Genomic DNA, 15,252 nt, shown 5'->3' with positions numbered 1-15,252 from the left:
AACGAAGGGCTCTGTACAAACTCTGAAAATGGACATCTTGCCCGTTCCCGCCAGCATTAGCTCGATTTTTTTTTATTACAGAAGAATGTACAGTCGCGCTCAATATAACTTGCAACACGGGAGCGCGCGGCCTCATGAGTTCAAAGATTGCGCATGGCTTCAACTTGTTTTTCATTTCAGCAACTAGATATTCTCATTTGGGATCATCCCCGAGTGCGAGCACAGCGTTTAGTTACGGAAATAAGGGCTAGGACGAAGCCATGGGCAGTCTTTGAACTCGTGAAGCCACGCGCGCCCGTGTTGCAAGTCATATTGAGCGCGACTGTACCTTACAACTATAGCTAAACTATTAACTTTTCGAAGGACCAACCTGTACGCTGGAGGGCCATACGGTCTCCGTGGGGGCCTCGGTATCGTCCGAGGAGGTTGCTGAGGGTATCGAGGCTTGTAGTAGTAACGAGTCTTTGGCCGAGGCCGGTAAGAATTGTAAGGGTATGGGGCTCTTGGCCGATGGTACGATCGATGGTGGTAGTATGGCCGCGTTGGAGGCTTTGGTCGCCAGATGGGGTGCATGGGGCGATAGGCAAATGGTGCTGAGTAGTAAGGATTTATATATCCTGCAAAGAGAGAACAGTAAAAAGGCATGGCACGAACGCAGAATTTGTATCTCACAGTATCCGTGCGGCACTTGCCAAGAAACGCTAATCCCGTCTACATTAGCAGATGACGCGGGCGTATAGTCCTGTGCATTTCTGTTCTGTTAATGATAGGTTGCTGTCGAGAGGTTTAGGTAGAGAGCAGGTTGGCTGCTCGATTTCTCGATGCTTTGCAAAGAATTAAACAAATAAGAAAATTTTAATGCTAAGATAAATAAATTTTTTGATCGAAAATTCACGCTCATTAGCAAAATAAAGGCCACGCTTCCAACTTTTGTTTCGCGCCCGAAGTGAGCTGCCGATGATTTCATTTTGACAAGTTTGTTTCCACGCATGTGGAGAGTTTGAGCAGGAGGGTACACAAATCTTCACTGGTTTATATTTGTTTACAGCTGCATTGTGCTTCTAATTATAAACATATTAATTATCGAGGTAACATGTTGCTAAAACTCATGAAGCTACGGTGAGATGGGCGGATACTCACGTGGCGTGCTGTCTTCCCCCCGCCTCGCCCGACGGAAACTGTCGGACTTTTAATAAAGTTTATTCATTCATTCATTCATTCATTCATTCATTCATTCATTCATTCATTCATTCATTCATTCATTCATTCAAGGACGACTGTACGGCTAATACCACCACCGGGGCACACGGCGTCCAATCACGTAAAGATCAGAACTGCAGACTGGCCCAGCGGGACACAATTCATGTCAGTAAGCGAAGCTCGGCGCAAGGGCAAGACTGGAAGAAGGAAATTTACGACAAGAATTCTCACGTCAAATTCTTGCGCCATTTATTGTAGTCGGGAATTTTATTTACTAGCGTGGTACATAGAAATATCAGACGGGCACGTGTGTGCATTATTAAGCATGACCAAACCTAATTAAGCTTACCGAATGGGTATGAGTTACGTCATAATGCAGGTTTCGAAATTGATAGAGCTGACCACACGTAGGCGATTGCTGACGGAAGGTTGGGAAACCATATCGGAACATAAAACATATGAATTTAGGCACTATTGTAAGTGCACACAGCCCCCCCCCCCCCCCATTTCCCACAATTGAAAGATTGCTATAATCCAGCAGTAAGATTGAAGCTGCATTATTACCACACTAGGGCGTAGAAAAGCTTCATTCGGTATTATAGGCTCCTCAGGTGGGGGCATAGCCGTGTGATTAGCATAAACGAAAGACGTTACATTCCTTATGAGGGTTAATCTGAACATGACACGTCGTAGAGGAAAACAACTGTGGTAACTTGATTACTAATTGATAGTACAGCGCCAACGCTACGAAAATGAGTGTTTAGTTGCTTCGGAGGCATACTCACGTGGCGTGCTGTCAACTGCGTTGATGGTGATGTTGATTGTGTAGCCCCGGGCTAGGGATGCAGCGTGGACAATCGTGGTCAGGCATAATGCTCGGAGGTTCATCGTGCAACCAGTTGCCGGGCGACAGCAGTCCTGCGACGATCGTCATGAGCAGAGGCGACGACAAAGACGACGAACACAACACGCTCGGGGCGGGGATGCGATCACGTCGCATCAATCGGCTACTGCCGCCGCCGTCAACGACACGCGACAGCACGCGGACATCCATGCCACCCGACGATGCGGCCGTCACACCACTCCATCCAAGCGTGCGCTCAGCTTCCTACCATTTCGTTTTTCACCGCTATGTGCTCGGCGAGGTAGGCAGCAAGCTCATAGAGGGCACACCCCCAACCGCCCACCCCACCAGAAGACAACCTCTAAATACAACCAATTACTCTGGGAAAGGAGTCGCTTTCAATGGAGGCATATCCGCCCGGGGCACACAACGCGGTCTACAAAACCGGTGAACCGTTCAACTGTACTGTTTGTGTTGCCGGAGGGACGCGACTGTGATCTACGGCTTGATGGGCGGGTGCTTTCAATGCGACGGCAGTGAACGGCAGCGCGACTGTGTTTGCGCGCGTGCGCGGACGCCGCCAGCGGCAGGTCGTTGACTGTCACTTTCAGGCGGGCACGCGGAACAGCAAAAGGCAGCGCCGATCGCAGTCAGAGTCCCGACACGACACGCGGGAACCCGGTTTTGACTGAGCGTAGTGCCGGCGATGGTTCGCGAAGCGACAGGCGGAATCGGTTCCGCACTCGCGAATCCATGCCCCATTCCGCGCGGTGACGCGCCTTTTCTGACCCCCCCCCCCCCCCCCCCCCCCACGAAAATGATAAAATAAACGAAGGAAAGTTATAGGGGTGTCTTCCGGAGTTGCGAAAAGAGGATTTCGTCTCCGTTCGACTGTGACCGATTAGAAACAGTAAAAAAAAATGTTCAGGAAGTGAGAAGTCGCTCCTGTACTACAAGCCGATCGAGATGAACTTCCCCCCCGATCAGGCATCGTATCGAGAACACGGCATCATCGTGGCAGGGAAGGCCGCTTTAACTCATCGCGAAGCGCCCTTCCTATCGAGCTGGCTGCCTGAAAAAAGAAGGTCGCGAAGGTTGCGCCCGGAGATGCCGTTTTTAGACAAGGTTACTTCCAAAGGCAACCGGCGCGTCGGTCTTCCTGAGCGCGCGGAGAATTCCGCGCTCCTTTGAAGGCATCCTCCGAACGTTCTTATAAGAGGACGTCCCCGTCAACTTCCTTCTTTACCATGTATCGACAGTGTTGTGTGCGTGTTTTTCATTCGTGCGTTATGCTTGGCAGGGCATCGTAAATATTTGCAGGTTATCTCCCTCCGCTTTTTGTACACGAGTATTTGAGTCAGCATAGGCAATCGGCGCGGCTAAACGGCCACCGCTGGTCGTACGCATGCAGATGAGGAAGTGGACGCCTGTATACATAGACGCGCACCGTTCCTTTATCGAGAAGCTATCGCAGTGATTAACGGGCCCGGTGAGACATGTGAGACGACCCCACTCCCGAATGGGCCGTACGGGTGCCTCTCCGTAATTTCGGTGTAGAAACAAAGGCCAGCGTGGGACGCCGCATCATTACTTTCGCTATCTTCGCGCAAGCACCTTATTAGCCTCGGTGTTGACTCTCAGGCGCTCCCGAAGAGGCCCTCCCTTGAATTCTAAATAAGGACGATGTCAGAAGTGGGCGATTAAGAGTTGCTAATTACGACAATCGTTACAACACCGAGAGAAGGAAAGTGTGGCGCGAGGAAGTGCTTCACACGTCTTAGTCGTAGTAACGAACCGACTGCGTTGTGCCTGCTAGAATAGGTAGTTTCACACTGCGCTAAAAATTCCGGACATTTTTTTTACTTGCTTATGCCGGTGCCTGTATGTGGACCTCCCCACTCCTCTTAGACACGACTGTGGAGCTTTGTTGATAACAAAACAAGAAAGTGCAGAACAGGAACATTTACGCATGCTAAGTGTGCGTATGAAAAACGTAAATGTTCACACTATATAAATCAGGGGTCTCAATCTCACCTCAGCTAGCGGGCCAGTCACAAAATGTAGTCCCGCAATCCCCGGGACAGCGAAGAAGGTTGAAGCGGGGGGCGGCGGGATGGGGGGGGGAACAAAGTTTCGCCTAACGCTGCCATTTCAAAAAACGCATTTGCCAATATCACTCATAGAGATAATTTCTGAAGGGGATTTGGCGTCACGTTTCTATAAACATATCGATACCGGTCTCCGAAATGACAAATCTCGACGCCGGTTGTGAAATAGAGGTTTTGCTCCGCGATTGTGTTTCAGCACATTGTGACCGCGTGTGGTGCCTCACGAAAAAAGTGCTTGAAACCCGTCCGGTCTCTGTAGCTGACCCGAACACAGCGTTAATAATCGAAATAGGAGAGTAAATAATGCGAGTACGCTTTAAGCAAAGTCCCGAACATTTTTATTCCTTGTGAAGCCGCGGGCCGCTAGCGAAACTGGCCGCGTGTTTGAAACTCCTGATGTAAATGCTCTTGGGCGCACTTGTCAATGAGGCTTCTCGTTATTACCAGACTCATGTACGTAGACAAAACCCACACTAACACAAATTCAAGAAACACTTAAACATATCTTCTCTAACAAGTACAATACGAGCAGGAAGAACAAAGCGCTAACGAGGCTACCTTCCATGTTTTTCATGCTGAAGCTTCCTCATTCAAGTTTCCCATTGCCGTTAACGGGGAATTGCAAAAAATTTGTTTGCTTAAACAAGAAATGTAATGATAAAACTTCCCATATATAACTTGCAATTTATTTGCTTTCTCTTGCGATATAAAGCTGATTTTGAATTGGAGTACCACGTGGTGTAAATTGCGTCTCAGTGTGGACCAAAATGAAGATTTTATAAATTTGATTTTTTTTTTTCTTACAAGATTTGCAAACTTCAGTGGTCGGAAAATATTTTTCTGGCAAAATATGCCTTCCGTAGAGCAAGGTTTTATTAATCAGATATTCATACATAGCTTAACATAACGGGGGAGTAAATGCAAACAAAGAATATCACTGCAAAATTTCTGGAGGAGTATATTTCACGAAAATCGCAGTAAAATTGCTGAAATTCAAACACCTTACATAAACTAATTTTCTTAATATGTAATCCAAAGTTGTTATTGAAACGAGGAACGACACTAGCAGAATAAAAATATTGCTGACAAACATCACTCAGACGACATCTTGCGAAATTCTGAAGGCTCACGCATTACTAAAAAGAGTTTTATCTCCGAAATATTCTAGCAATTCACTGTTTTTAACTCGATAAATGAGCATAACCTTTTTCGAATAAACTTGGCATGGACGCTAGAATGGCTGGGACACTTTATGTGGCCCATTAGCAAATTCTAGCTAACCGTAGTTTATGCTAACTAGTACTGGTAGCATGCGAGATGCAAGTACAGTAAGCGAATTAGTTACAAAAGCGACCTAGTTACTTCTAAGTACGACAACACATTTACTTCTTCCTAAACGATAGCTTGGGCAGCTCCGCGCGTCTAGGGTACATACCTCTCTGGCAAGAGCTGCGAAAGAAAAGACCCCATATAGCGTGAGTCGTTGGAAGGAGCGTTCTTTGGCATGTGCCGTCGTTAAGACAGTGGTAAAAAAATCACAGCATATCCACGGAGTGAATGATGATGAGTGGGCGAAGCTGCGGAGGTTCATCGGTAAACCGTGAATCTTCCGTGAATTCTGCCCAGTACATCATCACCGACGTGAGATCGGGCGCGTTTAAACTAAAGGTTCGATGAGTTATGACGACTTGCAGCTCACTTTAATTTTACATGTACGCTGTGAATTTTCATTGTTTAGAAAACCATTGCTTTAGAAAACACCTGGCGTCTTTCGTTAAGCAGCTGGCGTCTTTTCGTTTTGCTTTAGAAACATCTGGCGTTCTTTCGTTTTGCTTTTAGAAAACATCTGGCGTCTTTCGTTGGTTTATTTCATCAATCAACGGCGTTTTGAACAAAATTTTTATTGCTTAATCACGCACAGGAGAAATCTCACCAGGCACTACCTTGGAGGTAAACAATGGCTGCTAATGGGAATGAGAGACAGAAGAAGTCGTCTTTTAGCTAACACTTATACTTCTACTTCTACTAACGTTTGCTACTGGAACATGCCAATGGCTGCTAATGGGGAATGAGAGAAGAATTCAGCTTTTAGTTAACGCGCACGCTGCGAATTTTTTATTGTTCAACAACGCACAGCAAAAACCTCCCACCGGCACCACCTTGGAGGTCAAGATCTGGTACTAGCGTTACGACTGGTTAGGCACTACGACTACGAGGGACGAACGGGTGCCGCTTTAAGGAGCTTCGCCCCTAAAACGCATCGTACGGCCGCCACACACATGGCGCGCGCTCTGCCGCCGGTACACCGCACATTGCTTCCGTTCTCGGTTTACTTTCTGGGGCACCTGTACAATTCACGAGATGTATGGTAGTAAGCACGGGAGCGCGTGCCGCTAAGTACACGCAGAAAACTAGCCAGCTATTAGAGCACTGTCCTATATAGTTCATAACTTTAGCGGAACAACTGTACCATGGTATACATCTTGATAGCGCTGGCAGGTTTGCCAGGTTTGTCTACCTTGCGCTAATATGGCTACTTTTTTAGGGCGGTGGCGGAAGAAAGAAAGTATTGGCTACTTGGCTACCTTTTTGCTGCTGTAATGTTACCTCGGTTTGAACTAAATTACCAATATCTTGTGACGTCACCACCGCTGGCGTTCGAATGTGTAATAATAATTTCTGGGGTTTAACGTCCCAAAACCACGATATGATTATGAGAGACGCTGTAGTTTAGGGCGCCGGAAATTTCGACCACCCAAGGTGGTTTAGAGAGAGGGAATCAAGGAGAGACAGTAATGTTAACCCATGCACGTCCGGTTTGCTACCCTGCACTGGGGGAGAGGGATAAAAAAGAGAGGAAGAGAAGAGGGATGGACACAATCTCGAGCACACATGGGGAACTACACCCAGTTTATACAGGCGGTCACTAAGGTGCACCTAAATGTAAGCACATGGGCCTCAAGCATTTTCGCCTTCATCGAAAATGCGGCAGCCGCGGCCGGGATTCGATCCCGCGACCGGGGGGTCAGCAGTCGAGTACCACAACCACTAGACCACCGTGGCGGGTCAGGTGTTCGAGTATGTGGTGTCAAAACTTTGCGGTGAAGGAGTGTTTCCGGCTCCTAAAATATAATTGGGCTCTCGCATTACGTAAAAGAAAATACTTTTGGATACGTGGTTGGGACTTGGGGGGGAAAACTGTTGCATGGGGCCTCATTTTTCAGACCGGGCAATTGCTGAACGCGAATTTAAACTATTTGGAAGTGAACAGGGCAATCGAAAGCGCTCCGCGTATAGTCCAGAAGGCTCTGCACTCATCGACATTAGAAATAGCATATCCGACGCACTGTGTACAGACTGCTACTGGGGAATATGTTTGCGTGTTTCCTCATCAATATCGCACATGCCCACTCTGGGCGATTCGCCGAGAGTTAGCCATCTGAACATTCGGATAATAATTTGAATAATGCATACATAATTATTTCAAAGACAAATGTAAATAAAAGAATATGTATAAAATGTTAATGCAATTATTGTGCGATCGTGTAAGTAGATAAGACAGCTGCACTGACCTGACGAGACCATAATAAATGTTATATTTGAACACCTTTTATTTTATTTATTACTTTACGAATATATTTGTAAAAACATAGATTTATATAGTATACGTCTAATAGTTTGAATTACACGCCACTGTGGCCATATCCCAGAACTGAAGCACCGGAATTGAGCACGATTTCTGAAGTTAGACCCTATCTTGGAAAGCGGAATAGCGAAAAGCCCTTTTTCTGAGTAATTACTATAGACCAGATTTTAGGCAAATGCCTATTTTGTTCCTTGCGCTCCTATCGCGCCACTTTGATATATGAGCATGGATTAGAGGTTAAGAAGGGCTTTTATAGTGTTTTTATAGTGCCTATAAATGCCTATCTTCGGCGTTCGTGCCTAAATGCTTACAAATGCCTATAAATGTCCATTTTCAGAATTGGCGCTTATATGAACACTACTAGGCTCAAGTTTCGCTCCCGGGTGCAGTTTGAGACTGTTATTCATGTTACCGCGCAACTTTGACAGTTCGGAACTGTGTGTGTGTGAGGGGGGGGGGGGGGGGGCGTTCAACCACACTTTATGTAAGCTTGTGCGTGCGCTTGTATCTGTGCATACGCGCAATACGGAAGAGTTTCTAGGGGTGGGCGGTTGCACGCCACCCCCGAACCCCCACCTCCCTTGCTTGGCTAGGCCAGTAGTTCACTGCCAGGGAAGAACGTGGCTCTACGTGATTCGACCGGGCCAACAGGAGGAATCTCTCATTCTGGCCTTTTCGCGATCCGGCTATCTGCTCCTGCTCTGCTCTTCTCAGTCATACCGAAAAGACACCCAGGAGTGTGTTTATTCGACAATGGGGACTTAATTCACCGTGCAGATCACTGGAATGACCGTGTTCTGCGAACCGTGAGGGACAAAGCACGGTTGCACGGCTATGTTCAACTGTTGGCAACTTTGTGCCATCCTAAGCAATAACATTTTCGTTTGCCCGTCGCATATAGAGGTCGCGCACGTCTTCGTTTGAACTTCTTTGCATTTGTGTGAAAATTTATTGTGCCTATATTTACGGTAATGGAGGCCTAAAACGTTGTTTTGCCTGCCTATTTTTGGCGCCTAAAACGAGCTTTTTTAATGCCTAAAAATCCGGCTACTAGTAATGACTATCGGCAAAATGATGAATAATGTTCAGTGGTTTCTATTGCTACGCACGATTGACACAGAGGTGATATCGGCAGACTAGTTATGTTAACCCCATTATATATATAATGGGGTTAATTGCTCGCATTTTATCGCGCGAAGAATGATTGCGAAAGTGACTGCAATTTATGCCTAACAACTGATTTTGAGCCCACTCATGCAGTACTCATTAAGGCTGGTACCTCTAGTCCTTTTAAAGAAAGTCGCGCAAGACGAGTGAAAAGTGATTTCTGCTCCAGCGCAAGAAACCTCGTCATCCTGCGCGGAATTATGGTTAAAGCCAACAATATATGCATTAATGTCAGCAATTATGATTTTGAACGATTATTTGTCTACTTACATTTTACACAAAAAGGTTCTTCCATTAAGCCATTAAATAAAAAAAAGTCGCAGTTCTCACACGCGCGCGGTTATTTATGGCTGCTTTCACTGTCCTTGGCTCAAGTTTGCGAGATGCCGGAGCGCCGTTCGGAAGATGCCCCCGGGACACTAGGCAGCGCAGTCCGCGCGTCGAGGCCATATACGCTGAACGATTTCTAAGCGCATGCGCGTCCTATACTTCACCGATCAGGTAGGTAAACGAGCGAATATAGGACGTCATCATAAAATAACGCACACACACGAAGACAAACGAAGAAAGAAGAACCGACGACACGAACGCTACACTTAGTAATATAGGACGCGAATACACTTAGTATTCGTCCTGTGTAGCCTTGATGCGCTCACTGCAGAGACAACTTTCGAACGGCGTTCCTGCATCTCGGCAAATTTTGTCCGTGACTAACTGTTTCACGGAGAACGGCTAAGGATACTACCATCACTTCGAGGTGCCGCGACACAGTTAACGGCAAGAAAAAAAGGCGATTCAGCGCTATCGGGGAGCGCGTTCGTCAAACGTGCAGACTGTTCACAGGCGTGTCAATTTAGAATAATCTGAATCTACCGAGCGACTTGCCGCTATGTTCAAAGCTGCTGCTTGTAGAACATCTTTAATACACATTTGTTAATGAGCGTTAAGGAAATGATAGCATATTGTGCGTACTACATAACATCGCGTAATTTACAAGAAACTCATCAACGACTTCTATTATTCATTTCGACGCCAGCGGTCGTTCTTCAACGGTCACCTAAATCGGAGTACACTTGGCGTCCTGTATTCCGGCCCCTCCTGAATTCGGCTGCCGCGGCCTCCAGTATAACCCGCGACTTCGTGTTCAGCAGCGCATGCTAAACGCAATAGTCGCGGAACAGATGCGTGACCGATCGGAAGATGCCTAGGACTAACTCTTCTCGTTCGGTGCAGCGGAACCATGTAACGCCCGTTTCACGCACTAGATGAGCGGCATGTTCAGTCGTGTGAACCTACCGTAAGCAGCTGCACAATACCTCAAAAGTCCATAGCGCAACACTATACCCCTTCCCTCCCTTCGATCCAAGGTTAAGACCATATTTAAGGGGTTTTTAATATTTAATGGTAATAAATGGTTCTCGTTAAGTAGCCTCGCCAATTATGAAACGCGGCGCGAACCAAAGCTCAGCCTATGTGCCGTATACTCACGTAAATTGCTACTGCAGGCGGACTGTTTTCGCAGTAAAAGAAAACGAAAATTGCACACTGAGTATAACTATACGTGTACTGCACTGAGTGCAAACGTCACAATCCAAGGTTCTAAGAGTATAAAAAATAACTGGAGGAAAGGGGTTAGGGCCAGAACAAGAGATAACGCGGGAGTTTCGAATCGATTTTGGAATGCTTTTACATACACGCCCGCAAGTCAGCGTTACGAACCGCTCACATAAAGACGGTCACAGTGCGTTCTTATACGCGGAAACCGGTGTTCCACTTCTGATATTGTAACTACAGATGGTTGCACCGTTGCGAAACGCACTGAATACTTCCAGTATGCGAGGCTGTTTATACGACTCCATATAATATAAACTACGAAATCAGCGCTCAAGAAGACACAAAGCATACATCGCCGCGAAACTCGCGTATGGTTCTCGCTCAGCGCCCGAAATTCCTCGTCGAGGGAATCGTTTACCCGCTTGCAGTTGACATGCTTCGCTGCACGCAATTATAAAGGAAGCACCGCGATTTCTTAGCGCGCTCTTGAGAAGACCACCAAGGCATTAAATAAGCCTTACCTTAGGCCCAGGGCATTCGTTCCACGTCGCGCCGTCCCAAGAGAAAACCTCGTTTAGGTTCCGTACCGTTCCGGCATCCTGGACACTACGACCATCTACGACCACCAAATCGACTAAAGTGGGCGTGTTACTCTTTTGATCCTGGTGTCAGGAATCGCCCTTTGTCACGTGTCCAGTATTCTCGATTTCGCGCACTTCTAACTGCAACGATACACGTGGGCGCCCGTAAACCTGGCTAAAGGCTAGTCTACCGTTGACGAGATCGCCTCAACACTTTAACGCTAACACGTGCGACGATTTCACAGGGCTCTTACCACATTCTAATCGATAACTCGCGTGTGACGCTATTGACACAGCTCCTCAACGTACTGGTGCGACAACATGACGGTCACGATGACGACAACGGAGCATATTCCCTGTTATCATTATAATAATTATTAGGTGTTGACGTCCCAAAAAGACCATGTGATTATGAGGAACGCCGTAGTCTAGGGCTCCGGAAGTTTTCACCATCTGGTGTGCTTTGACGTGCACCTAAATCTGAGTACACAGGCATCAAGTATATCGCCTCTATCGAAATGCGGGCGCCGCGGCCGGGATTTGATCGCGCGACGTTCGGATCAGCAGTCAATCCCTTCTATCATTAACCTTCTTCAATGTGATAAAGGCGCGGCCAATAAATGGACGGCAGTAGGTATGTTATGTAACAAGGCTGTATGTGTTTGTACGTTCACGTCACCATCATGTGTGCTCGTATTCTTTGCACAACAGTGTAGTATTCCAGGAAAACGTCTTCTGCCGACCTTAATGACCATTTAAGTTACCTCTCTTTTTGCTAACTTCCTCGCCTTCAGCAGGTCGGACACCAATAAACTTTGTGAAACACGGATGACTTTGTGAAAGTGTCGGTGAGTGAGGCCGTAACCGGTTGTGTTACTTTACCAATTATGAGCTATAGAATGCACGCAATATACGTTGGTACGTTTGCTTTAGCGCCAAATATAGCGGTGCCTGAATTTTATAGCCTATGCAGTATTTCAATAAACCGTAATGAAACAACAAAGAAGCATTTACCACGCAAGTGTTTGTTGTATGATTAGCACCGCCACCTCTTCAAATATAAACTGCCAGTGTTAAAGCATGCGCAGTCCGTGCCATGCATTGCAGAGACTTCGTGCCGAGGGAAGTAACACATGCATTTGCGTCAACGAAATTAGATACGAACCTAAGTACAAGGCTTAGGTAATACTTTAAATTATCGCAACACTTGCGGCGCTATGCATTTTGACGACTGTCGGTACACGCCCTCCGAAAGCCGATTACAAAGTTGCATGGCCTAGAAAATACAAAAAAAAAAAACGCCAGGCCTGCGCGGAAAGCGCAGCACAGTCACAGCGAAAGCTGGAAGAGTAGCCTTTCTATAGCCCGTTGTAAACTCTCTTGGGGCTACTAATACAACTACGCTAGCAAGGTATCCACTACGCCATAAATCACGATATTTGTGAAGTTGGAAAGCACCTACAACGCCATTATTCGTCATTCTGCGCAGAAGCGAGGTTCCAGCTACACATATGTAAGGCATTATATGCACTTTGTTAACGTTACGACTGACGACGATGAAGAATTGTGGCTCAGCCCTTTGTAATGGGTTGGAAGCTTTAAACGGCTCACCAGTTACGTAATTCGCTTTGTGTGACGCCCGCTCGCTATTTCACTCTCCCACCATGCAATATAACACACGTTGACGTGAGAAAGAGAGACAGAGAGATGGGGGAAGAACTTTATTGAGACCCTGAGGAAATGGATGATGGGCTTATGGGCTTCCTTGGCAACCAATGCAAGTGCACTTGCGAGGAACCCACACACTATAAATCATCATAATTTCTGTGAAGTAGGGAAGCAGCCACTATGCCATTTTTCCTCATTCAAAGGAGAGCCGTGGTACCCGCTAAAAACATGTAGGGAAATATGCGCACTTTGTTGGTGTTGTGCCTGATGACGATGAAGAATTATTGCAGAGCCCCTTGTAATGGGTTGGAAGCAACCAACAGCCCACTCGTTGCGCAATTCGCATTGTGTGACGTCTCGTTACAAAATTCGCGTTGTGTGGTGCGTGGTTGTTATTTCACTCTTCTACCACACTAAATTACATATGTTAATGCAGTTCCTTCCGGACATCAAGCCTGTATAGCGTCTTTTTGCAAGGCAGTTCCAAGCACCGGCATGGCTCTGGGAAAAGCAGGCAATAAAGAAAAAAAAAAAAAAAAAAAAAAAAAAACCGGCATGGCTCTGAGGTACAACACTGGGCTCCCACGCAGAGGGCGCAGGTTCGAACCCCGTTCCATCCTGGATTTTTTTTCTTACTTCGTTTTTTTTTCTTATTTCGAGCGATAGTGGTTACGGACACCGGCGGCGGCGGACAACTACGGCACCAAAAACGGCCGTTGAAATGATCTCATAACAGCTTTCGCTGTAAAAGAAAGAAAAGCTGACTTGTTCACCACTCCCGTCCACTCAAAATAGTGAAAAGAGCCAGTTCATGAGAGCGCTAGGCGTTTTTCTTTTTTTTTTTATTAAGCGGGCCATATTATTTATAGTCGGGTATGCCGCTTATACATACGGGCTAGCTAATGATTTAACATAACCTTGATCGACAAACCAAATAAATATGGTCGTGCATGTGTATAAGCTTTGTTTCAGCCTTTTTGAAAGAGCCTGTCTAAAATGCAGATTAAGTGTCAAGAAAAAAGATCAAAGCCAGTTACAGCCCAAGTGAGAGCTACGGAGCATTGATTCGCCTGTGTTTATCTTGTGTTTATCTGCTACTTTCTGTTCTTTTGTGTTCGTGCGTTTCTGTGCTCTTTCGTTCCCTTCTCTGCTCTTTTTATGTGATTCTGTGATATTTTCTGTCCTTTCCTGTGCTTTTGCTGTCATTACCTGATTTGTTTTGTATTTATTCTGTACTCCGTTATATGGTCTCCTTCCTACTGTTTTTCTACTGTTTGCTGCTCCGTGCGCGCGTGCGTCTAACTCCTGACGCTGGCGTTTCGCTGTCGCTTCGCTGGCTCGGGCAGACGAAGTAGCTCTTCGACGACGCTGGCATTCACGAGCAAGCAAGCGCTGACTTTCCAAACGTGCAGTATGCTTGGCTTATGTGTATCAAACGTCGGACTTGCGGGACGCCAACGCGAGAAGAGAGACAAAGGGCGCTCCCTTAAGCTGCTCCACAGTTAAAAAAGAAAAGGTCGCATTGACAGTGAATGAAGGTTAAGCCGCTGAACGGCTTATCGTTCATCGATTTCAAAAAATCCACGCATATCCACGAAGTGAATGATGAAGAGTGGGGCGAAGATCGGATTGTTCGCTAACCGCGAATCTCCCGTGACATTGCCCACTCTTCATCATGTAAATGAGTGACAACAGGTGTGTAGAGTATATGCATTTTATTGGTCATAATTCGTATGTCGTGTTGAGTTCTGGATTCCCTTTTCCTTTCATTATCACCGCTTTATGATCCGTGAAATGTAGAGCCAATGGTTCTTCGATCGGATCTAACCTGAAGTTGGCGTAGACAAGGTCTATGCACATCCTCCTGATGGTTGTTGGCTGTTTACAGTCATACGAAATGCATCGTAGAGCGTATCGATACTTCATATACTGCACAAGCCAGTCGTTGTCGGTGATGTCAACGTTAAAGTCACCGACTAGCACGAAGAGGTTGTTCTTCTACTTTGTTTCATAATTGCTCATTGCTAGAACGATGTACTTTACTGCGTTGCCTCGGGAGAGATTCGAAACCAGGTATACTGTTCCGTTGGATAGTTTTACTCTAGAGATCAATATGAACATGGTTCTCGAACTCTGACGCCAAATCCCCTTTTGAAGGTATCCATATATGGTATTCGGGAAATGCGTTCTTTCAAGTGGCAGCGTTAGGTGAGATTTTGTTAGATGACCAATTGTTTTGTTAGCTGACCAATACCACCAATACATGCAAGCGCTAGAAGCGCTTATACACTAAATACTTACACATTGCAGCAGCAGCATAACTTCTGTGTGTTTAGAAAAAAAAATGATGGCTCCAATGCACGCTGTGAAGGTGGTTGGACAGCGAAGCTGTATCAAACACCACGCATGCTGATGGGGGGTATGTTTTATTATTACTTTAGAGTAATGGTAGTAATAACCGCTTTGCGGTCGCTGTGGTAGACC

The 15,252-nt window shown here is 46.3% G+C and overlaps 1 protein-coding gene across 1 annotated transcript in view; it reads right to left on the bottom strand.

The window, feature by feature from the left end:
• The window catches only part of LOC119394318 (brain-specific serine protease 4-like), a 40,135-nt gene extending 28,938 nt beyond the window's left edge, over positions 1-11,197 (bottom strand). The window contains exons 1-3 of the mRNA XM_037661608.2: positions 11,041-11,197; positions 1,986-2,118; positions 371-617 (exon numbers count right to left, since the gene is read on the bottom strand). Of these exons, the coding sequence (XP_037517536.1) occupies positions 371-617; positions 1,986-2,088 (350 nt within the window). The 5' untranslated portion in view covers positions 2,089-2,118; positions 11,041-11,197. The remainder of the gene's footprint in view (positions 1-370; positions 618-1,985; positions 2,119-11,040) is intronic.
• Between the last annotated feature and the right edge of the window lie 4,055 nt (positions 11,198-15,252).

Source organism: Rhipicephalus sanguineus, chromosome 5 (assembly GCF_013339695.2).
Source record: "Rhipicephalus sanguineus isolate Rsan-2018 chromosome 5, BIME_Rsan_1.4, whole genome shotgun sequence".
Lineage (NCBI taxonomy): Eukaryota > Metazoa > Arthropoda > Arachnida > Ixodida > Ixodidae > Rhipicephalus > Rhipicephalus sanguineus.
This window is presented reverse-complemented; position numbering and strand designations above follow the sequence as displayed.